Below are 25222 nucleotides of genomic sequence, written 5' to 3' on the forward strand. Positions count from 1 at the left end.
TCCAGAAAGCAATAGCTTTGATCAATGCGGAGTTTCTTCTTTGGACAATCCCCTTTTTGTAGGGAACTGGTTTCCCCCCAACATCTTGGGGAAACAAAGCCAGCCAAAATTGGGTAAACAAACTCAAAAAACTGCCCCCACATTAACTTCTATTTGACCTCATTAAAAAACTACCCTGCAGTAAAACTTAACTCCGCTACTAATATTTGACCTCATTAAGTCATTAAGTGTGGGCACCCGTCAATTCTTAATACTTAAATAAATTCAAATGTCTTTCAGTTACTCTTTCTTGGTGGCCGAGCGGTTAACGTGCCATGTTTTTTTTCACACTTTATTTTCCAACTTCGCCTCAAGGCTTCAGGTTCGATCCTACCTACTTACCAAAACGTTTTTTTTTAACTCCCCCCCCCCCGCCCGACACACACACCCGGGCAACGATTTTTTTAAGAAGTTTTAACATTGTTTTTTTTTTTATATAATATTTAAACAGGGTTATTACTTTGCTTATTCTTTTGTTTTGATTTAAACCCCCCCCCTTCCCAGAGCACACACACCTCTGAACACCCGGGCAATGCCGGGTACCCCTGCTAGTGGGACCTAAGAGAAGGAGTCCTGATTATTTCACTTTTAATTGAAAAAGAAGAAAGAGGAAATCTGATAACAAATTTTTCTAACAACTTGAGAAATAGGAATTGCTGATGCCATGATAAAGAGCAATGGTATTTATCAAGGTACACGTTGTTGTAGCAATAGAATCTCTACAACGGCCTGTTATAACTAGCAGTTGAGCCATTTGCCTTGTATTAGGCCACAAAACAAATGTCAACTTTTATGATAATCATAATTATATGACAATAAAGAGTTGATAAAATAATTATATGACAATAAAGAGTTGATATTAAACGATAACAAACAGGAAATATGACAGATCAAATTCCACACTGGTCACTGAGGTCAATCATTTATTTGTATGAAGAATAAACAAGTTTTTGAAATGTGCCCACTGATAACATTGCTTATCCAAACTAATGAAAACGAGAGGGGGTTAATGATTAACTTCCAAAAGACACTTCTCTGTGGTTAAAATTTTGATAACAATTATACAAAGAGGAATTGTGATTAATGCAACTTCAGGGAACGCATTTATAATTATGAAGACCCGTCACCAATGGAAGGAGTACTTTCCTCCTATCACTGAGAGATTGAGACCAATGAAGAAGAAGAAAAGAGGGGTGGGTTTAAAGATCTGTTGATCACTCATAGTTTTTTGTAATTATTACTGGTAATTTGATGATGTATTATTGAGAATTATGAATTAAATTCTATTGGAAGGAGGGCGGAGTCATGCTCATCTGATTCTCAATATAAAGCAAAGCATAGTGAGCGTCAGCGACTCTGCTTTGTTCACCTATCAAATCCACATTGTTAAGAGATAGATCCTTGACTTAAGGTTGAGATCACCAAACCTGAAAATCACCCAGACTTTGCCAATAGTGCCATCCAGACACGAACATTAGAATCTTAAGTTAGGAACCTGTGAATGATGATAGTTGTGTTATCTTTCAATGAATAATTATTTTGCTTTATACAAAAAGGACCAATCATTAACATGTCATTCTTTTCTTCTTTTAGTTTGAAATGACCTTTCTTTCCAAATGATACAGACTTTGGTGACCAGTACCAAATGATTTGCCTGCTTGATCTTTTACAATCGAGAAAGTGGTGATTCGTTGGACTAGGACTTTTCAACATCCTGGGCTTTTGCCAAAGTAACCCTCAAGTACTGAGTGACCAACTGGGACTCAGAACAGCCACATTTGCTGACATTATCCATGGGATATCAGCAGAAATCAGCTATTCCTAGATTAAAAGAAGCAGATGGTATTTATCTCCTTTCCATAGTGAGAAATATGACACAAGGTTAAAAAAAAAACTGAGATAGAAAAGCCAGTGCCATCAAGGAGGAGTACTCTAGCCTGCAAAATAAGGCCTGGACAGCCATGTCTGCATTCCTGGTTTATTACTGAGGCAATTAGTAATAAACTAAACTCTTCTTAAAATTGCCTAAGAGGATGGACTTTGTAGAACTACACAGGATCAGCATTACACTGCAATCAACAAGGAAAAGGAACTTACAATTATGGTCTAGACATTTTCTAAGGTTGGGCCACATTTGAACTTTATAAAAACCATAAGGGCCAGTTACCATAAGAAAATGAACTCTTATGGAGACTTATGAGAACTATAGTTAAGTAATTAAATACATTCAGTAATATTGTGAATACATTTATAAATAAAAATGTGATATTTTGTGTGTTCAATTCGAAAACAATAAAACTAGTTTTACGATCTCAAAAAAAAAAAAAAAAAAATACTATCTAAAGGCCACATTAACTGATCTGGTAGGCCGGGTTGTGGCCTATGGGTCGCCTGTTACACATGTCTGATCTAAACTGTTGATTTTCGCACAGAGCTAAAAACCTCAACGGTGCTGAGATGTGAAACAGAGAATTTGCATTCCTGAAACAAGAAAAGAAATCTAATTTGAAAGTTTCAATCATTTTTTTTATTTTTATTTCATTTTTTTTTTTTAAATCATTGACTGAAAGCTCTGTGTTTCTTTACATAAAAGGTCTTCTTTTTTTTTTGTTAATATACTAGTGGGTCACCCCACTTATCAAGGCTCAAAGACCACTCAAGAATAACAAGTTTGTTTGGTAAATGGTAAGACAAACACCATGAAAATTGCTAACGAGGGTTAAAACTGGGCAGGATTTAATTTAAGAGGACGGCTCAACAAGAATTTGTTAACATTAAACTTAAAAACAGCCATGTTGTAGTCAGCTGGGAAGCAGCCCCATGATATTGTGTTCTATTGACAGGTAGTTATTAGAAAGAAAGTTTGCCCATGGTAGCCATGTTGAATTTTAGGTATACAAAGAGAGAAAAAGAAAATTATTTGCAGTGGTTGTAGTCACACAAGTTTTTATTGTAAATGTACATTAAATCAAATCAGTTGGTCTCAGAATAAATCAGAAAAAAAAAAATGGCTATCAGCATCATCAAGTTAATATAAATAGCTTCTTTTTTTTTCTTTTTTTTTTTTAGAGTAAAAATGAATGACGGGACGTCTCCAATATTATTTTCGATTCTGATTCTTTTTAAATCACTAAATATTTAGCTATAGGATTGTTTTTTTGTTTTTTTATTTATTAACTTAAACATCTATGTAAGATCCAAAATATACTTGGAGGTAACTTTAGTTTGATTTGTATTTGAAAAATCAATAAAATAGATATATATATATCACTTGTACCAGCAATGGAAAATTAAGTTTTAGACCAAAACAAAGAATTGTTTTCCGCATCAGAAAATAGGCACAATGTTTTTTGGGATTCTGATAACCAAAAAAGTTTGGATTTTTCCGATTCTGATTAATCGTCCTAACACTAGTACAAATGTTATTCTGAGACCAAATCAATTAACAAATTACATGTTCTTGTGTCTCGTTTGTTTGAAAGAAAAAAAAGAAGAAAAATGACCTTTGAGTTACCTCAGATACAGTGTGATGTTAAAACGTGTTCTTTTTAACTGCTAGCATTATTGGGGTTCTAAAACTAAACTTGGTCCAATTTTTTTATGATAACAATTAAAATACAAAAATTATGACATTTATGCTACAATGCAGTAAAATAATGGGTTCTTATTTAGGATTCAACTTAATCATAAATGTGTATAATTATAAAATATAAATTTAAAAAACAAAAATGCAGAAAAATCTTTATGATATATGTACCTCTTATGGAACAAAGATTTTTAAAAAATCATATAAATAGATCCCGTAGTTCTATTTTTCACTAAAAATATCAAATTTTATGAGTATCTGAAAAGTAACCGTCTCACTCACCATTATGAAAAAAGATATCAAGAATCAAAAGGTGATAACTCAACAATAATTGATAGTTACTAGATTTATGTTATATTTTGAAAAATTCCCATTGATTGCTTAAAAATGATTTTCTTTATAAAAATAAAACTATTCGATCCATTTACGTGATGCTTGGAATATGACATTCCCATTTTGTGACAGATACATACATTATAAAGACTTTTCTGTAATTTTTTTTTTTTTTTTAATTAGGTCGAATTCTTAATAAGAACCAAATAATGAATGCTCTTACAGGAATGGGTTTATGTGAAGTTGGGCAGTAAACGAAAGCAAACTGATTGATTAAACAAGGCTTATTGCAACTATAAATTATGAGCAAATTCGTGATGCTCAATGGGTGGAAGCCAAACAAATTTCCAAACTTCCATCTCGCAAGTTGGTGCACAATGTGGAATATGACCTTTGAGTAATTCCTCTTTGATCTTATACATTTTGGCCATATTCTCCCTGGACATATCTCGGTGAGAACAGATGGGTTCAGGATAATCTTTGCCGATGATGCAGTTGGCTTTCTCCTGAACTCCTAAAGGAGCCTTCCACGGACAAAACAGATACTTCAATGGCATGTCTTTAAGAACAGGGAGATAGGTACGCACAAACTCACCATTCCTATCCATCCTCATGCCATACATGATCGGGGAATAGCACGTGGGACACTGCAAGGCTTTTTCAAAAGCCGAACTAGACACCCACATCCAATTACCAGCACAAACCGACCAATCAGCATCCAGCTGGTATTTGAGAAACACTTTCAGTCCCTCCTCCCAGCTGATCCAGAGGTCACCACGGGTCAGAAAACAAGAGACAGCATGACGACCTACGTGATGATTCCAACCTTCGAATCGGAGTTGGTTCATGATAGCATCAATCCACGGATAGCCAGTTTGTCCAAACTCCCATTTCTTCAGCAGCTCATCGTTCTTTGCCCAATTGATTTTCAGGCAGATCGGGTTGCCCTCAATCCTGTCGAAGTTTATGTTGCCCACACACATGACGTAAAAGTATTCTCGCCAGTGAAGCTGACAGATAACCTCACTAGGGGTTTCTTTATGACAGACCTGCTTATATGTATCACAAATGCCCCAGTAAGTTTTACGGATAGAAACACATCCGAAACGTAGATAGGGACTCAAACTGATGGCCTTCGCCAAAAGTTCCGGATTTTCCTGATGATTTGGCAGGCATGAACCCTGCTCAAAAAACAACTTTTCTTTTTCAAGACGAGCCTTCAACAAAGCCAACGCTCTCTTTTCTCCACCAACAAAAACATTAATGGGTTTCTTCTGTTCCTCACACTCAGGCTCAATACCAAAATAGCTCAAATTTGGCAAAGCAAATTTTTCAAAATTTTCAGGCACTGGCATATTCACACCTTCAAGGTTTGGCTCAGGTATAGGTCGCATTGGATCTCCAAGTGACGAGATAACCAGCTGAAACAGCTCGAGTGTCAAAGGTGGGGTGCCACCATTTTTGCTAATGATATCTTGTGGTGAGTACAATGTGTGTGACGTGAAGAACTTGCAGGTTATTCCAGATTCCTCGCACAGCTCCCTAACGCTATCATCTCTCTCTTTCCAAATCGGTTCTGGATCTTCCTCGGCAGTGATGTAATTGACACCCCATTCTTCAAACATATTTTTAAAAATATCAACAGGTTGTCCATGGAAACAATACAGCCGCCCTCCAAACTGGGAAAAGGTATCGTCTAGATCTTTGAGATTCTCAAGTAGGAAGCGCCACCGATTATAGCCACAGATTTCCGTTCCGGCTACTTTGCCATCAAAAATGAAGATTGGATAAAACTCATCACAGTCCTTTAGGGCATCAATCAGGGCAGGGTTGTCATGGATACGCTGACCATGGCGGAACCAGTGAACAGCAATTTTCTTCTTCATCTTTACATCCATGTCTTTTTTGGCACCTTCGGGCATCATCGTTATCTGGAAAATAAATTATTTTAGAAAATCATGAAGAAATTGAAGAGATTTTTCATTAAAAAAAAAACAAACTACATTCATAAAATTTTATTTCATATTAGTGATTAACATTTGTTTTAAATTCAAACAGGAACATTCAAATAAACAGCCACTGCTCATAATTACAAAAAAACTTTCATGTGTATATATTTGTTTCATTTTACTTCTGTTGAAATTCTTAGAAATCAAACACGTGATCTTTATATGAGATACATAGGTAATCGAATATTCCATTTAAGTTTGGTCCTGGATATGACCTTAAACTATATCCGATGGTGAGGCCCCAGTTTGTGGGCTTTGGGGAGTGTGGAGCCACCCTTTAATTGCCATTGCTCCCAGATCCACTCTGACCCAGAGTGGTAGTAACTGTTAGGGTCTCAACTATGGGTTAAATAGAAACCGATTTGAAAAAAAACAAATATATTCTATTAAAAAACTTTTTCTTCAAAATCACTGATTCGGCATTAAATAACCTGAAAAGGGTTGATATGCCGTAAAACAAAAACAACCAACCAACCATTTAAGTTCTCCTTTACATCTCAAACACTGAGCCAGTAAAGAAGTTGAGAACATAATCTTTCTCTCTGCAATCATCCATTTAAATATGTTATAGTATATATATTTCTTAAGGTCTCATAATCTTATTGGATTCCCGGAAAAGAATTCATCTAGTTTGATGAAGTAGCTTTGTGCGGTTACTTGAGATAAGCATTTTATTATTCCTGGTTGCCACTTTGGAAAAGTATGCTGTTCCTTGTAAAAGCCACTGCCAGTGAGCCATACCTAGAAAATCTTATTTTGGGCTGCGAATACTTTGTCATTTTTAATATTTAATCAGGGTTTACTTTTAGGGAAAAGTATCATCATGCCAGGTTGTCTTGACAAACACCTGTACGGAGAGACATTAGATACTCCTTCCGATGTGGCTGCAGTACTCCACTTTAGGGTGTATCTGATTTTTATATAGATAGAGGAAGTGTATCAGGAGTCAAGTACTTCCTGGAGCGATAGAACGATCCAACCATTTTTCCAGCAACCTTAGCAACAGATTGGATGCAAATCTTCCATTGTAACTCGCTTCTTTTTTTTGTTGTTGTTCTTTAGTCCTCACATTCTATGAGAGTTGTTTCCGACAAAAGGAGAAGAATTGCTGTTTGAGGGATCGGAATTTATCCATCTAATACTTATCGTTACTTTTTTTACCTTAAAGAAGTTTTTTTTTTTTTTTGTAGCTCCTTACATCAAATGGCTTTCTGCTTTGTTTAGAGAAATTTCTATAAAATAAAAAGAATGGGAGACTTCCAGAAAAAGAGCCATTTATTTTAACTGAAGCAAGAAAAAAAAAATTGGATTCGAGCATTGGTGGTGAAAGGAGAGATATATGGTCTCAGAGATGTTAAAGCTAACAAGCTACTGTTTTTCCCCATTGCACCATGTGCTCCAGATCAGAAGAGAGAGAATCAACAAGATCTTAATCAACACTGCTCTTTGCAGTGCTGCCATAGACAGTTTTCTCATCTACATAGATGTGAACAAATGATCTTATAATGTGATTTGGAGGAGCATTTATAAAGATTATTTGGCTATGTCCAAAAATTCAGTATGCAAAGTTAACACGCTAAATATGGACTCAGTTTATCTAAATATGGAATGGAAGTCAGCAAAAATGAAATGAAATACAAAATTATATGGAAATAGTTCATTTCCAAAAATTATTTTAGTTTTAACACTTCTTGTGCTATCATGAAACAATAAAAAAAAAACTTTCATTTTTTATATTTCTATAAATAGTTTTTGTTTGTTTGTTTGTTTTTTTTGTTTTAACACTTGTGTTATCACAAAAAAAAACTAATAAGAATTTTTATTATTTACATTTCTATAAATGCTGTCTTTTTGAAATAATATATTTTTCTTTCAAAAGTTTTATCACAGATTTTTTTGTCATAAATAATTGTGTTAAAAAAATATTTTAAACATTTGTATAAAAAATAATGAAGGTAGTTTCGGCTTCATAATTCAATTGAAGGTATTTTGTTTTATGATACCTTATTTATGACCAAATTATGTGATAAAATTTGTGAAAATTTTAAATTATTTCTATATAAATATATTTTAAATATTTAGAAAATTATTTATATAAATGCAAACTACGAAAGTTTAAGCCAGTTTTTTTAAATAAAATATTTCCACATTTTAAATATAACAAAAAATATTTATAGAGATATAAAAAAACTAAAGTTTATTATGGTTTCGTTTTTCATTTCACGTTTACTGACTTCAATTCTATATTTAGATAAACCGAGTCCACTTCCGCCGAGTCTTAACTTTTCAGACTGAATTTTTAGATATAGCCGATTATTTTTTTACAATAGACAATTTATCTTAGGAAAAGTTTTGTTTCATTTCTCAATAAAACAATCTTCTCCATAAAATAAAAAAGTAATTAAAAACTGAAATCTTGATATATTATTGATATCAATTATTACAAACAGAATAATTAAAAGTTAAGAAAAAAAATAATACTTCAAAAATCAACATATTAAATCAAGGATTTACATTGCGAGTGAAACAGTCGCATTTGCAAGTGATTCTCCAAAGTGGCAACCAGGAATAATAAAATGCTTATCTATTGGCAATTGTGTTTGTTTTCACCGACAATCTTTCAAAGCTCATTACTGAGTGAAAATGTCTTTTCAATCCGTTTTTTTTTTTTTTAATAAAACTAGCAAAGTCAAATTATTTAAACAATAAAAGTTTAATAGAACAATATACTTTTCTTTCTTTTTTTCTACAAAGGCTGTTAAAAAAAATATCTGAATGAATTTGACTGTTTGCACCTTCAAGTTTCAACATAAAATTCGATAAATATTTAGAATTACACTTATTTTTTTTAATATAGAAAAATCTTTGTGATGTATATACTCATCAAGGAATGAAGATGTCATATTCCAAAACTCATGTGGGTTTGGCTAGTAGCTTTTCTATTTAGCTAGTAAACGAAGGGCAACTAAAGAGCCATGTAAATTTTAATATTTGTGCTTCAAAGATGAAATTGAATATTTTTGGTGAATAAAAATGTTCATTTTTTTTCTTCAAATCACAAATCCATATTTAATAATAATTTTTTTTTTTTAAAGTGGCGCTTCTATATTAAATAATGAAAAAAAAATATTGAAGTTCAAGTGAAACAAATGGTACCTACGTAATTATCAAGTATCAAATAGTACATATCCAAAAATTACGAAAAACGATGAGGTAGAAAAATAATTATTAATGAAAAAAGAAATTTGTAAAAGTAATTTAAAATGTAGGATAAATTTTATTTCTCATCTAAACTTTATTGAAAACTGTTTTTCATTAATATTTTTCTACCTCATCGTTTTCCGTAATTTTGGATATGTTACTATTTGTGACATGACAATTACATAGGTACCATTTGTTTTACTTGAAATTCAATTATTTTTTTTTTTTTCGTTTTTATAATATAGAAGAACCAAAATGACATATTCATGGACAACTATAAAAGGATAAAAGTTGATTTATTTGTATATCAGCTATGTATCATTTTGCAAGCATCTTGTTTTGCCAACGTTTCATTTAGACTATGTGAAACATGGTCAAAACCAGATGCTCATAGATTTTATATCTTAATATTTTTAGTATAGGTTTTTTTCGTTAATTACGTCGGGTAACCTGGTCGATTATTATTATTAGAAAAATTCACCAAATTTCCATTATTAACGATTACTATATTGTCCGATTTCTACTGTACACTTTTTAACCCTTATCCTCGAGTGGCCTCTTGGCCTTGATAAGTGGTGACGCCTATGTAAAAAATAAATAAATAAATAAATAAAATAATTAGATTTTAGAATATGTGTATTTACAGCTTGAAATGTTTAGTTAGAAATTTAACTCAGAAAAAAACAAACAAAATCGATTTAGGAATTTTAAAATAGATGGGAATTTGGCTAAGTAAAGTAAACAAGGTTTTAGCTTATGTTACGTGATTTAGTCTGATTTGCTGACGTAATAGTTAGCAGAGATCAAACTGGAGAGTTGTCAAGAAAAATGTGTTAGTGAGCAGACATGGGACACCTCTGTTGGAAGTGAACAGAGAACCAGGAAAATGTAGAAAGAGACTTGGCGTGCCAAACTCCAAAAGGGAATCCATAAGACAAATAAAACTCATGTAAATATAAATTGTTGCTATGGCATTCTTTTATGAGTTTGGACCAATAAAAAAATATGTGATTCTCTGGTTTGAGACAAGCAGACATGTTGTTATCGTTTGATTGTAAAAAGTTGTCTAGGAAAGTTTATGTGTTATGCTTGTTAATTACATGTATATTTGTGAAAAAGTTGCTGCACACACCGAGATTTTATATACATGCAGGACACAATGAACACTTCACACACATACAACAATAGAAGAACATTACATAACACTAGACAATACATGAATTCAGACATGTATAATAATAATATATATATATATATATATATATATATATATATATACCCACCGGCTACATAACAATCAGAACATGAGTTCAAGATCAATGAAATCTTGCTGAAAATGTAAATAAGTGATCCTATATAAGATAACTAACTAGAGTACCAGAGGATTGTGTGAGAAATGCCTATTGTCCACTCAAGGAATGCTGATCATCTGGTGATACTGGTACACATCACTCTAAATTCTTGATTCCAAGCTGAGGAGCCATTACCATATATTTCAGCGTATAAGACGCCCACCAGATAAGACAAGGTACAAAATTGGAGCAAATTTTAATAAATTTATCATATATCGGCTGTATAAGACGACTGCTAAATCCCGAAACCATGTTTGGCTAGAGATTGCAACACCCAGTATCTTATAAAATATTGGTTTTTAAAGATGATTTTTTAACTTTAAGGGTCGTCTTATATGCCGAAATATATGGTACTCAAAATGATGAGATACTTAAAAAGGCTAATTGAGAAGCCATCAAAGATCACATCAGAGATGGTCCGTGGAGTCATGTTTGTTCTCTTCCTGTTGAATAGTGTGAAAATGAGACAACTGAATGGTGCAAAGCAGGCAGAAGCAAATCTTCCGAAACAGAAGTTCTATTGTGAGCCCTGCCCCCCCCCCATGACTCACTTTTTTTTTTTTTTTTTTTTTTTTATTACATTTTCACCCCAAACAAGGCAAATTGCCACTTTGGTGTAGGGGGCTACTATCAGGGGAAACAACTACTGGGGTACTATGTAGGAATTTGGGCAGCAAGGTGTCGGTTCACGTTACACTTGAACTTCTGCACGTCAGTACTATTGGGGAAGCAGGGACCTGGAATGGAATTCCAGAGTCTTGCGGTTCTGGGGAAGAAACTATTGGAGTAAAAAGATCTTTTACATCTAGGGATCTCTACAGTGTGGGGGTGGGATCTAGTAGCCTGTCGGGTTTGTCGAGGGTGCTCGCGTCGTGGGGGCACAAGTGATTGCAGTTCGTCAGAGCATTCACCACTAAAATACTTGTAGAAAAGGCAGAGGGATGCAACATTTCGTCGATGGGACAGAGGCTGAAGCTTAGATGCCAGTTCAGGGCCTATCAGGTTTGCGACTCTCTTTTGAACCTTGTCAAGGAGCGAGAGACTAGTAGCAGATGCACCAGCCCAGATGTGGCAGCAATACTCCATACATGGGCGAATGGTGGCCTTATAGAGGTACAGGATACTTTCGGGTGTTAGTAGTTTTCTAGCACGGTAGAGAGAGCCTACCTTTCTTGCAGCGGCCCTGGCAATGCCTTCAATGTAATTGTTCCAACTCATGTTTCCTGTGAACGTTAGGCCAAGGAGTTTGAAAGATGGACTCTCAGATAAAGAGTCGTTGGCCATTGCTATGGGTGGTAGAGAGGGTTTTTTGTAATTATTGAATGAAACTAGTTTAGTCTTGTCAGCATTGAACGCGACCAACCACTTTTGTCCCCATTCCACTACAGATTGGAGGTCTTCCTCTAGTGTTTCTGCCATTTCTTTAGAAATGTGTTCATTCGTCTTCCTGTCGTGTCTGCCATAGAGTGTAGTGTCATCAGCATATATACCCATCTCAGAGGCAATGTTGTCGGGGAGGTCATTTATGAATATCAGGAACAATAGAGGTCCAAGGATAGAACCCTGGGGCACTCCTGCATTTATATCATATTGTTTAGATGTGCGACCGTCGAGGACTACCTGAATTTTTCTCTTATCTAAGAAGGATTTAATTATGTTAAGTATTCTACCAGTGATACCGTATGATCTGATTTTACTGAGGAGACCCTCATGCCATACCCTGTCAAAAGCCTTAGATATATCTAGAGCTACCGCTCTGCCTTCCCCCGCTTTGTCCAGTGAATGGTATATACGTTCAACTTGTGCAGCTGCCATCATGCAAAAGCAGCATGCATTCCAACGATTCATCTGCCATAAGTAAAGTACAAATAGACAAAATTTTATAGATGCTAGAAATCATTGTAAGAGTGAAATAGCTGCTGCTAATAGAAAGGCATACCGAAATTAGCAGGAAATGTGATGTTGCAAAAATTAGAACTTGTGTTTTCAGGAAAATTTATAATAATGTGATGAATAATGGGAAAGCAACAATTCCTTCACTATCTAACAAGCATAATGCCGTCTGCACGGCAACCATAAAGGCTGAACTGCTTGCCTGGTGGTTTGCCTCAAACTCCACCTAAGATCTCACAAATCACTCCACACTCATAGATCTTAAAAATCATCTTTTCTCATGCCTGTAATATCATAAAAAATTAGACATATAGATGTGTGGTGTGTGGGCCTGATCTCATAAAGAAATGTTCTTCTGAGTTAGAAAATTGTGGTACCAGTATTCAAGAATTCTAACGAAAGAACTAACCCGTTCAATTATCAACCAATCAGTTTTCTCTGCATTAAAATCTTTGAGTCATTAATCAAGTAAGTAAAATGCTAAACTTCTTTCTGATCAACAGTATGGATGTAAGTAGCTCCATTCTACTGTAGATATTTTAATGGTCATCTTTGAATGCATATATCATGCACTGGGTAAGACACGTGAAACTAGAGTCCTTGATATATCAAATACCTTTGACAAGGTCTGGCATGAAAATTAAGTCATACAGTATTCTTGGAGGAATACTTAAACCAATCAGATCCTTTTTAGACAAGAGAAAAATCCGGACTGTCTTTGATGGTCATACATCTAAACAGTATGATACTAATGCAAGGGTCCTGGATATGACCTTAAACTATATCCAGTGGTGAGGCCCCAGCTTGCGGACTTTGGGGAGTGTGGAGCCACCCTTTAATTACCATTGCTCCCAGATCCACTCTGACTCTGAGTGGTAGTACCTGTTAGGGTCTCAACTATGGGTTAAATAGAAAATGATTTGAAAACAACAAATATATTCTATTAAAAATGTTTCTTCAAAATCTTTGGATTCGGCATTAAATAACCCGAAAAGGGTTGATATGCCATAAAACAAAAACAACCAACCAACCAACTATTGCAATGGTGCCTCAGGAATCTATTCCTGATATTCATAAATTACCTCCCTGATAAAAATGTGTCTGAGATGGGTATATTTGTTGATGACACTATGCTCTATAAAAAACATGAGAGAAAAATGAATGTATACATATCCAAGGCAATAACAGAAAATGACCATCAGTCTATTAGTGGAATGGAGCCGTAAATAGTGGTAACATTAATGCTACTAAGACTAAGCTTCTTTCCTTCAACAATTACAAGAAATCTTCTCAACCACCGATTGCCATCACTAATGACAACTTACCTGAAATTGCATCGTTCAATCTCTTCTACTTAGCATTCACATGAATTGAAACAAATATATTGAGGACATTGCTAAGGTTGCTGTAAAGAAAGTAGGCTCCCTCTACCGTGCTAGAAAATTACTCACAACTGACAGTATACTGTATCTTTACAAAGCCACCATTCGCCCATGCATGGAATATTGGTACCCCATCCTAGCTCGTACATCCACCACAAGTCTCTCCCTTTTAGACAGGATCCAAAAGAGAGTCTCCGATCTAATAGCTTGCGCACTGTTGGCCAAGCTCCAACCCCTGTCCCATCTCCGTAATGCTGCACCCCTTTGCCTGTTTTACAAGTACTTTAATGGAATGTGCTTTGATGTCCCCTCGAGATACATACTCCTGACTACTACCACAAGCAGCAAAATTCCACCTTTTCGCTGTTGAGATCCATAGATGCAGGAAAGCCTTCTACTCTAATAGTTTCTTCCCACAGATTGCTAGAGTTTGGAATTCTCTCCTTGTTTCTTGCTTCCCTGACTGTACTAATATGCAGAAGTTAAAATGTAATGCGATCAGACATCTCACTGCTCAACTCCCTACATAGTCCCTTATAGATATGATCCCAAATAATGGCCCTTCATGTCCTAGTGACAGTATGCTTTGTTTGGGATGAAAAAAATAAAAAATAAAAGATGAAGAACGGTAATTAATTAAAAAGAAAAAAGGAAACAAAGAAAAAAACTAGATTTTTATCCCTAGACATTCACACCTCCCTCTAACCCTAACCCCATCCATCTTCCTCGCATTAATTTTAAGCTCATCACAGCTTCTAAAAGATAAAACTAAGTTTAGGGCTTTCTTTTTTGTTTGTTTTGTTTTTAATTCTTAATTGTTTCAAAATCCCTGTTAATCCCCAAATTTGGATTTATCTGACACACTGCCAAGTACAAACCAACTTTACATTTTATCCTTAAAATAAAGGCAAAGAAGTAAATATTTTTGTACAAGTTGCTTAGTGCTTATCCAGAATTTTCCCCCAATAAAAAAAAAAAAATCGAAACTAAAGAAAAATCTGTATGATGAAAAGAAAATATCATACACCAGAACTGCCCGCCTGTGAAACGCTGTTCCACTGGCTTGCTTCCCGGTTGAATACAACATGGTAGCCTTCAACTCCAATGTATACAAGTTCTTGTTGAGCGGTCTCCATAAATAATGAAATTCTATCCAATTTACACCATTAATGATTACTACACTACTATCTTGCATTCATTAACTCTTATCCTCGAGTGGCCTTCAGGTCTTGATAAGTGGTGATTTCCAAGTAAAAAAAAATTACGTAAATTAATCAAATAGTTTTATTAAAACAAAACAAAAAGAAGTTTGAAAGTGGTTAACATGAAGTATAATGCACAGTATAATACAAAAAAGTTAATCAGGATCTCTTCCATATTTCTCCGGTGTAATCGATTGAAGGCTGAGAATTTAGCAATAGAATGGGATAGTCACTCCTACCCTCAAACTGAAACCAGTATTCAAAGAGAACTCAACTTCCCAGACTAAATATAAAAATCAATAAATTTGAACAAAACTAATTTTTTTGTTCTAGAAAACATGTACGAATAATTGGCCTAAATCTATAAATATAAAAGCGAAAATGTATGTTTGTATGTGCGTTCGCTTTTTCTGTGTGTCTACAAAAGGCTTCTTTCAGAGAATCGGTCGGTCGGTTCACAACTTTTTAAAACTTTTTACATCACATAGAAATCGTAATATCTCACAGTTAACAACGAAGCTCGCCTGTCTATTTAATTTGCTCGATTTCGGGAAGACAAATATTCAATATTTGTCGCTCGCTGCATGTGGGTTAGTCTTTTTCCTATAACATCTTGGGGGGAAAAAAAAAGCGTTCAGCAGTAAATGAAATCCCGCAGTCAAACTTGACCTCATTAACTCATTAAAACGCGCACCTGCTCGGGTACCCCTCGCTAATCTGATATAAAGCAGATTTGGCACTTACTTAGAATTAAACCTATTTTTAAAAAACTAGATTGCAGCAAATATATTCATGATGTACATACTTGCACATCACAACGATGTCATATTCCAAAAATCATATAAATGGATCAAGTATTTTTTTTTTATAGAAAATATATTTTTTAACAATTTTTAGCGATTTTAATAGGAAATTGTAGCCACTACAAAACTGATTTTGATAGTTCGAATTGAGTTGTCTCTTCCTTATTCATAAAACATGGTGGATCAAAATATAACACCTTGCTTTGTCATAAAATTTGATTTTTTTAGTTTAAAAAAAAACCTACTTGATCAATTTACGGAATTTTTGGAATATGACATCTTCGTTCTGTCACGGGTACATACATCATAAATACTTTTAAAGATGTTTCTGTCATTTTGTTTCGAAAATAGATTTAATTCTAAATAAGCATCACAGTTTTTATATGTAGTTTTTCCGTGGAATTCTATACTAGTCAACAGCATAGGGGAAAACCTCATTCAACATTATATATCTGATTACATGTATAACAGCCTTGGCAATTAAAAAAAAAAAAAAAGGAATTATTTTAGAATTTAGAGTGAAGAATCACTTTAGTATATAAATTTAACATAAAATGATCACTTATTGTTCAACAGCGTTAAATTTTTAAGACACTGTTAAAAATCAATTTCAACAGATGTTTAATTATAATTACTAGGGCTGTGACAACAGCATATTTGATTAAGTGTGTCTGTGTCAGATATATACCCGAGAGTCAGAAGAATGAAAAGAATATTCTGTTGTCACAGCCCTAATAATTACTTACATCATAAACAAAGAGATAAAAAACATTTTTTTTATCAACAAATTCGAGAGAGTAGGCCAGTGAACATGACAGCGTGACGTCATTTCCTAATCAACATGTAGGTATAGAAAGTTTCCGGTGTTCAACAACGTGACTATAAAAAATATTTTTCGTTGCCTTAGATTGTGCATGTTTTTTATTCTCCTAAATAGAAAAAATAATTCTCCATTTGGATAATTATATAATTGCAATTATTATAATAATTGCACATTGAGATAATTTTAATCTAACAAAATATAAAAGTAAGTGGGTTGTTTTTGAATTTTTATATCTATCGAAGGAAGTCGAATATTTCATTTTATTTATTTTTTTTTTAAACTACAAGACACAATTTTTATATGAGAATATTTTTCAGTCCATTCTTTTAATAATAAATAAAACTTTTCATTGAGTATTTCCAAATATTTTAAAGTTAGAAGCATTTTTCCCAACATTTTTTTTTTAAACTAAAACAATTGATAAATTCAATATTTTAACACCGAGCATAATTTATTTCTTTGAAATATATTTAAAACTGAAAAGTTTTTGTTTGTTTGCTTTATAACATTTTATTTGTAAATAATTTACATGACTGAAATGGGAAATGAAATATGAAATAGGAAATTTTCTATTTTTTGTATTCTTTGTAACCTACTAGATGTATGACGAATTTACTTTGTAAACTATTCTTTGTAGATAAAAAAATAATTAAAAAAAATTTTCTATTTTTTCGAAAACATTCACTTTATTCTTTAAATTCCTTATTCTCTCGAACACTTTATTCATACAAACACAAATTCATCTTAAAAATTCATTAACTAATCAGTTTTAATTAAAGTTTTGATATGAACTAAAAATAAAGAGCACATTAAATTTTAATTAACATATTTTCTTGTGTTTCATCTTATAAATAAATATTGCTTGGTATTTGTGGCGTGTACTTACTGTGCTGACATAATAACGTCATTTAGAAAGCCATTCTTAATAGGGAGAGGCTTTCTAACTATTCTGCACTTTCACCTAACAATTTGATGAAAAAAAAAAAAGATACCATAAAATTTAACTTGAAATATAGCACGGTGCGTACACTGCACAAGCACCATTATTATTATTATAACAACAACAATAATAAAAAAAGGTACTTCACGAGGAACGTGAACCCTGCATAAACAGGTTTTAATTTAATGGTTGTTCCTTAAAAAGCGCATATGCAAAAGATTTTTATTGGTTTATTTAATCACAAAAACTTTGTTTGAAAATACTATTTGAGGCAAAAAAAAATATATAAAAAAAGCCAAAAGTATTATTTGAATAAGTATGAAAAAAATATTTAGTGTGAGAAATATAATAAAAATAAATTAATATGAAAATAAAATAAAAACATGTACGAAATAAAAGTATGAATCAAATTGAATTAAAGAAATTTTTTAAAAATTTGAAAAATAAAATAAATACACACTCGATTACAAAAAAATTAAAACCTATTTACACAGGGTCCACGTTCCCCGTGAAGTGCCAAAAAACACTGTAGATGACCTCAACTGGCACCACACCAACTAGTTGTGAAGGGTCAGGGAGGATGGAAAGTCTGAGGTGGGAGAGTACTAACCAGATCTCCACTGGAAGTGTGCAGTTTAAATCTGGTACCTTGGGGAGACATTTTGTCACCCAAACCCCAGGAAACACTAATAGCTGATGCCAACGAGAAATTTTTTTTTTTTTTTTTTTTTTTTACAAAGGCATCACCACATTATCAAGGCCCAGAGGCCACTCAAGGATAAGGGTTAAAGAGTGTACAGTAGAAGTTGGTCAATATAGTAATCATTAGTAATGAAAATTTGGTAAATTTAATAACTTATATGGAACGGCTCATCAAGAACTTATTTACCTTAGACTTGAACACAACCATATTGTAGTTAGCCGGAAAGCAGGAAAACGGAAGACAATTCCACAGGCGTGCAGTTCTAAGAAAGAAGCTTTGTTCATGGAATCTATGTTTAGGTTTAGGCACAGATAAAGAGTGGGGGAAATTATTGATAGTGTTTACAGCTAGACGAGTGTTTCTTGTGAAAGTTTGGCGAGGGGGGACCATAGATTGAAGCTCAGTTGAACACTTTCCATGAAAATAACGATACATCAGAGACAAACTCGCAACATCTCTTCTGTGAGATAGAGGTTGTAAGGAGGAGAAAAGGACATCTCCTACGAGACTACGAAGTCTATTTTGAACTCTATCAAGGCAGGACAAGTCCTTTCTAGCAGCTCCTGCCCAGATGTGGCAACAGTATTCCATCCTTGGACGTACCTGGCTCTTATATAGATAGAGAATAGCATCAGCAGTGAGATATCTACTGGATCGATAGAAAGATCCCACCATTTTTCCAGCGGCCTTGGCAACAGATTTGATATACGTGTTCCATTTAAGATCAGGAGTAATGGTCAAGCCCAGAAGCTTGTCAAAACTTGAGGCCTCCTGAAGACGAGAGCCATTCATTTCAATTGATGACAAATGTGGATTAAAATGTTGATGATGAAATCGATGGCAAATAGCTGTTGCGATAATGTGCAATAGTCAAGAGGTAGAGAACATTACTGCCAGTGAGTGATGGCCTGTGAGACAACTTCTAGTGAGTGAAATAATAATATTCCCTTCCAAATTCACCACTCCTTGATTTAATGTCGTAGATGTTTACTATGTTTTTAACCAATGTTCACATTATAGTATGATTGCCTTTAGTAGTTATGCGGACTTCATTTTAATATTCATGTATTCTGCCCTGATATGAAAATGAAGACTATAGCAGAGTATAGGATTCCTAACCATTTAACTGATGAAAATACGCTACACATTTTGATGAAAAACATGGGAAAAAAATGGACATAGAAGAACAGAAAACCAAAACTTTAAATGCAATTTCTGTATTAAAAGTATAGTTATTTAAATATTTCAACATATAATTTTGTGGGGGAACATCCAGCTCCCCAATAAGGGGACTCTGGATAGGAACAATAATAAAAATTGTCACAGTCATGAAGGATTTCTCCTTCACCGACCGAGGACAGAAAAGGTAAATTGTAGCATCTGAACAGGTACTACACTGTGATCTTGTCCCGAATGCCAAGAATTGTTTGTGTTTTATGTTTCTTTAATTGTTTGTTCCCTAAATTCATAATTCAGTTTTATCAGTATTAGATTGTATATTGCTTTAAAATTAAGTAATTTTACATAGACAATATTTATATTTTATATTGAATAAAGTTCAGTTTCATTATTAATCGAATTGTGTTCCTTTCTCTTCTTTTTTAACATGTTTTAATGCTCTTTTTAAAAATGCCCTCATATAGTATCGACAGTAACAGTTCGACAAATCTTACCTACATTGCCTGCAGGCATTTTTCAGTTAACAGGCCTTATCTCGATGGCCGTGGGTGTGTAGGTTTTTAGCATAACAAATTCTCATTTCAGTAACCTTGCAGTATAGTCAACAATCGATGACAACTAATAACTTTTACTAAATGCATTAAAATTTAACTTTCTACTGAACTGTATACTTTTAACGTATGGAAACTGATAGGAAGCTTTATTATCTCTGAATTTATTGTCCACTTAACATGAAATAATGACAAAAAAAAAAAATGGCTTCAATTTTTGTGGAGAGATGGTCGTGGTTTGCCAGCTAGCCACTCCCATGTTTTAAACAAAAACACGCCGTCAGCTGAAACTTGACACTCCCGGAAATACGCCACGACCATGTATGCTAAAAAACAGTAACGATCGTTTTCAAACAACAAAGAGAAAACATAAAAACTTCATAAACTAAACAAAACCAAAGGACTATTATTTCGAACCTAAATTAAAATACAGTTAATAAACACCAAAGACACTTTTAACTGTAAGTAACATGGTGTGAAATTAATTATAGTCATTCATTGTTTAGTGACACCATCACTGGTTGAAGAGTCTGTACCACAAATCACTCTCCATAAACCCAGCGGTTTTCACAGCAAGAATTTGGCTAGGGATTTTTATCCTTGAGCCCCCAAAATCCACAGAGACTATGATCTAGTCCCTGTTGATTTTGCAGGGAAGGAGGCCCCAGGCACTTTTTGCAGGTCAGAGTGCCCCTCCTCTGGGGCGCTGACTTCCCACTTTCCGACCATGGTGTCTAAGTTCCTTCAGTGGTAGAGAGAGCTAAATACCTTGTCTAGGGATTTTTATCCTGGGCTCCCAAAAATCAAAAAGATTAGACCATTCCAGTAATGACATGGTTCCTGTTGATTTTGCAGTGGGAGTTTAGTTCCGTGCAGTCCTCAGAGGTGCACCCTCCCAAGCTATGCCTTCTCTTTTTGAGAAGGAGTTAGTTTAACTCATTCAGCTCAGGAGCTAGGAGTGTTCCCATCTCGACTTGACAAAAGTCAAGTTGGCATTGTCGCCGTGGGGACCAGGGGTGGCAGAACGCAATGCACACTCCACTCTCTACTGCTACCTACCTCCTGGTTCTCCCCCTCACAGTCTGCCACTCCAGTTCCTGATTCTGCTTCAACACCGGCTCACTTCCAGTGACCCTGGCTTATTTCTGCAGTGTCTCCAGCTCCTGTGGCCCACTGACGTCCTACCTCACAGACCCAAGAATCTCAACCCTGTGAGGCGCTATTTCTCGCCCCAGCTATCCTGAACCCATTACCGTACATTTTGCCATTTATTTTCTTGGTAAAAATAAAGCACAATTCACATCGTTTTAAAACGAACGTCTGTGTTTGTCATCCTTCTTTGCTTTGTATCTACTTTATTAGTTGTACGGGCGATTGTCACCTCCACGCCTTTCGCCCCTCTGCAACAAGGTCGCTTAGCTTTGAATAACTTTAGGCTAAAAAGTTTTTTTTTTTTTTTTTTTTTTTTAATGATTTACTTTATTAACCTTAAATCGGGTTGGGGGGGGGGCATTCGGACGTCAGGTTAATGATAGGGTAAGTCATTTTAAACTAGTTTTTTTTTTTTTTTTTTTAAGGAATGAAGTTCCAAGCAGTCATTTAATCTTTTGTTTCGAAAGAGAAAGTTATGAACCAAATCTAATTTAAAAAAAAAAAAAAAAAAAAAAAAAAAAAAAAAATTGAAAACAAGTTTTATAACCTTTAAATATACATGTCGGTAGCTTCAGAACGTTTAAAGTATGCAGGCACAGATAGGTAGAAAATTAATTTTTAATGTGTTTGGTAGTTCATTCGATACGATTGTTTGCTGTAAAGTTTGAAAAGTGCAAGTCAAGAATATAGTAAAAATATTCCTTAAAAAAAACAAATGATATTGATTCTATTTTCTTTTTGACGTGTTTTTATTACCACGTTTTTCATTTGAAGTAGCAGCTTGTACTTCCTTCAGAGTTCTTTTCTCTTTCCCATGATCAGGGTATAATACAGATTTAAAAAAAAAAAGAAAAAGAAAAAGATTTGGTTACAGATTAAACCCTCTGTAAATTACTCTTTCCAAAAATAAAATTGTGCTTGTTAAGAGTCGATAGATCGATTTTTCAAAATATGTTGTTTTAAGCAAAAACAACAGTATTTACTTGTCATGTCGAAAATAGTAATATATTAAAAAATTACGAAAATTCATCCAGTAGAAAATTATTTATAGTTAAAAGTAATTTTTACAGAGAAATATTGGGGGAGAAATGGAATTTTCTCTAGATGTTAACATCTTGAAGATTTATCTCTTTTCGCTACTTTAATGGTGACGTTTTGTTTTAGCCGATAACAACACTAACAGTTTTTCTACTCCATGAATTTTCGTAATTTTGGGATATAATACTATTTGAATATAATACTATTTTCGACATAACAATTAAGCAAGTACTGTTATTTTGGCTTAAAACCACATTAAAAAAAAAAAAATCGGTATGTCGACTATCTTAACCAAATTTAAAAAAAAAGAAAAAATAGTGCATTTATTGATCCATGGTGAAATAATAACGTTATTTAGAAAGGCATTAAATTGTTTTGCAGTTGCACCTATTCTGTACTTTAACCTTACAATTTAATAAAACACAGATATCATAAAACTCCCATTAAACTTGAAAATACTATTTAAAAACAAAATAGCGTGGATCAATACGTGCAACGCGCACTAGCACCAAATAAGATTCTATTTTCAGGCCATTCTAACGTTTAAGAGGAGTTAACCTTTTTTTTTTTTCCTTGCCATGGGAGATAAATCCGACTAGTTTTCTTCGCCCCCCCCTTCTTTTTGTGGGAGGGGGGGGCTACTTTTTAAGGGCTGAAGTGTGGTTGTACGTTCCGTAAATGGAGTATGACTTTATGTTAAGTTTATATAAAAAACTGATCCTCTCACTTTAAAATAACTGGGGGGGGGGGTCTACCAAGTTTTTCAGAGCGTTATTCACACGTAATCGCCTAAAAAAATAAAAAATAATAAAAATAGGATATCACTTTTTAAGGGGAGTGTGAATGATTCAACGAAGGTATCAATTTACAAATTTATGGGGGAAAATATTTCTCAATAACAAAAATAAACAAAGAATTTTCAAAACGTAAACTGTTTGTTCCATTTCCGGGACTACATGGGGATTCCCGTTCCAACTAGAGACCGACTCTGTATTTACTGAAATCCTCAAATACGATTTATCTTATGCAATGCTTTTGTTTAAATGGCAAATCGACTAATCGTACAGAATGACTGAAGAACGAATTCGGGATGTTGAAAACGGACACAACCCACCCCACCCAGTAGTAAGTAACGCGAACGCGCATTTGTATAAAAAATTATAAATTATACTTGTTAATCAAAACTTCTTTTAAAAAAAGAAAGCGAAAACTTACAGAAGAAAAATCAACAAAACTGTGATCCGATGGTAAAAAGAAAAATCCTGCATCCGTTGCAGAAGACTTTTTTCTTTTTTTTAATGAAAACAAAAATATTTTGCGTCGATTTCTTTTTAAAAAGAAACTGGTTAGTAAAGGAGCGATCTTTACTTGTCACATACGGAGTTACCTGCCCTTTTTCATATCAATTCTTTGCCTGCGAGGCTTTTTTGTTGTGAATAAAAAGAAAGAAAAAAAATCTCATGAAATTAAATTTTAAAATAATATTTACAATTAATATAAACCTGTTTTAAACATTTTCTTTCCTGGTAATAATACCCTATCGTATTTTTTTTTTAAGTGAACTAAAACTTACTTCCTATATTAAGTAAGTCACGTTGCGCGGCATGCGACCGAGGAGATAATTCGCTTTTCATTTGCTTGCCCGTGCGTACGTTAGTAAAATCAACATATGATGCGGATGATTCGCCGAGGTGGATCAGTGTGGAATAGTTCAAGCCTCCCACTCCCGCCTACCTGAGGGAGGGACAAAGAATGACATGAAACAAATATGGAAATATATACTTTAATACATTTATGTGTTATACATCGGTGAACAAAATAGTTGGTGCTAATGAATGCACTATTGCACTTCTTACTGATCCGCACTATTTTTTAAATCGTATTTCCAAGTTTAATTAAAGTTTTATGTTGTTGTTTTTAATTCAATTGTAAGGTTAAAGTACAGAATAGGTACAAAGCACCCTCCCCATGTTAAGAATGGCTTTTTAAATAATAACGTTATTATTTCAGCACGGATCAATAAGTGCACTGGCTGCACTGCATGAGTACCAAACAGTTTGAAAATTCACCTTGATGTGATCTCTTGCCCACTCCATCCTCTTTTTCTTGTGGATATCCTTCAATTTAGGGCGGACCTCTGGCTTTCCAAATTTTGCAATCGTCCTCAAGATACGGCAACGAGTTGATTTGGGCACATCAGAAACGCCAGCTTTTTCAAAAACTTGTTTGCTAGTTTCAAGTGGGTTACGGCGAACTTCTTTCTTGATCTTGTTCATTGTTCGACGTGACAGATATGATTTCTTACGAATTTTCCCTTTGTCAGAACGTCCGTTGCAAAGTTGAGGGTTAGTACAATATTTTTGGATTGTACGATGATCACGTTGTAATTCTTTGGCAATTTCTAGGGTGGAAATCTTATTATGGAGCCTTTGAACAATTGTAGACTTCTCAGCTTGACTTAAAGCACCTTTACGTCCCATCTTGCATATAAAGTTGGCACGCTGAAAAACACTGCAAGTCACCAATACAGTTGCCGTTTACTCGCTATTGCGCAGATCAGCTTAAAATTTTATATCTGCGCATGCGTTAGTGTTGCCGTATAACGTGCGAAGTTTCACGAATTTTCATGGAAAACTATCGGAGTTCGGACAAAAATATCGATTTGCATATAATTCTGGCACGGGGTGTATATATAACTTTATTTGGCACTCCTTGTACGTTGAGTTCCATGGCGACCAGCAGAATTATTTAATGGTCGCTCGCTTAGCCCCCCCCCAAGTCAAGGCTAACGCATGCGCACGTAACATTTTTTTTATTTACTTACGTTGCCTTTCGCACTTTTACAAATATTATTTATTTACGTTGGCTTAACTCTTTTCAGGAATAAAAAAAAAAAGTATTCATAATTTGTCACTTTTACAAACATTTATTTATTTTATTTATTTATTTGCGTTGACTTAACTCTTTTCATAAATAATAATAAATAAAAAAAAAAAGAACTAAACCATTTATTGATAACTAGCGGGAGGTACCCGG

General features: G+C 34.1%; 1 protein-coding gene across 1 annotated transcript; it reads right to left on the reverse strand.

Annotated features, from left to right (window-relative positions):
• Positions 1-2968: 2968 nt before the first annotated feature.
• Positions 2969-24760, reverse strand: LOC145293881 (cryptochrome-1-like). Its single transcript, XM_080140638.1, has 2 exons — positions 24256-24760; positions 2969-5889 (listed from the first exon to the last, which is right to left on the reverse strand). Exons 1-2 carry the CDS (start codon positions 24664-24666, stop codon positions 4252-4254), a joined length of 2049 nt encoding a protein of 682 aa, XP_079996764.1. The 5' UTR covers positions 24667-24760; the 3' UTR covers positions 2969-4251.
• Positions 24761-25222: the final 462 nt, after the last annotated feature.

The sequence above is a fragment of the Euprymna scolopes genome, chromosome 15 (assembly GCF_053919585.1).
Source record: "Euprymna scolopes isolate OS-2025 chromosome 15, ASM5391958v1, whole genome shotgun sequence".
Taxonomy (NCBI): domain Eukaryota; kingdom Metazoa; phylum Mollusca; class Cephalopoda; order Sepiida; family Sepiolidae; genus Euprymna; species Euprymna scolopes.

Coding starts and splice junctions, on each gene's coding strand:
- LOC145293881 (XM_080140638.1), bottom strand. CDS start 24,666: ATGGGACGTAAAGGTGCTTTAAGTCAAGCTGAGAAGTCTACAATTGTT. Junction 5,890..24,255: donor GGGCAAGAGATCACATCAAG/GTGAATTTTCAA, acceptor TTTATTTTCCAG/ATAACGATGATGCCCGAAGG.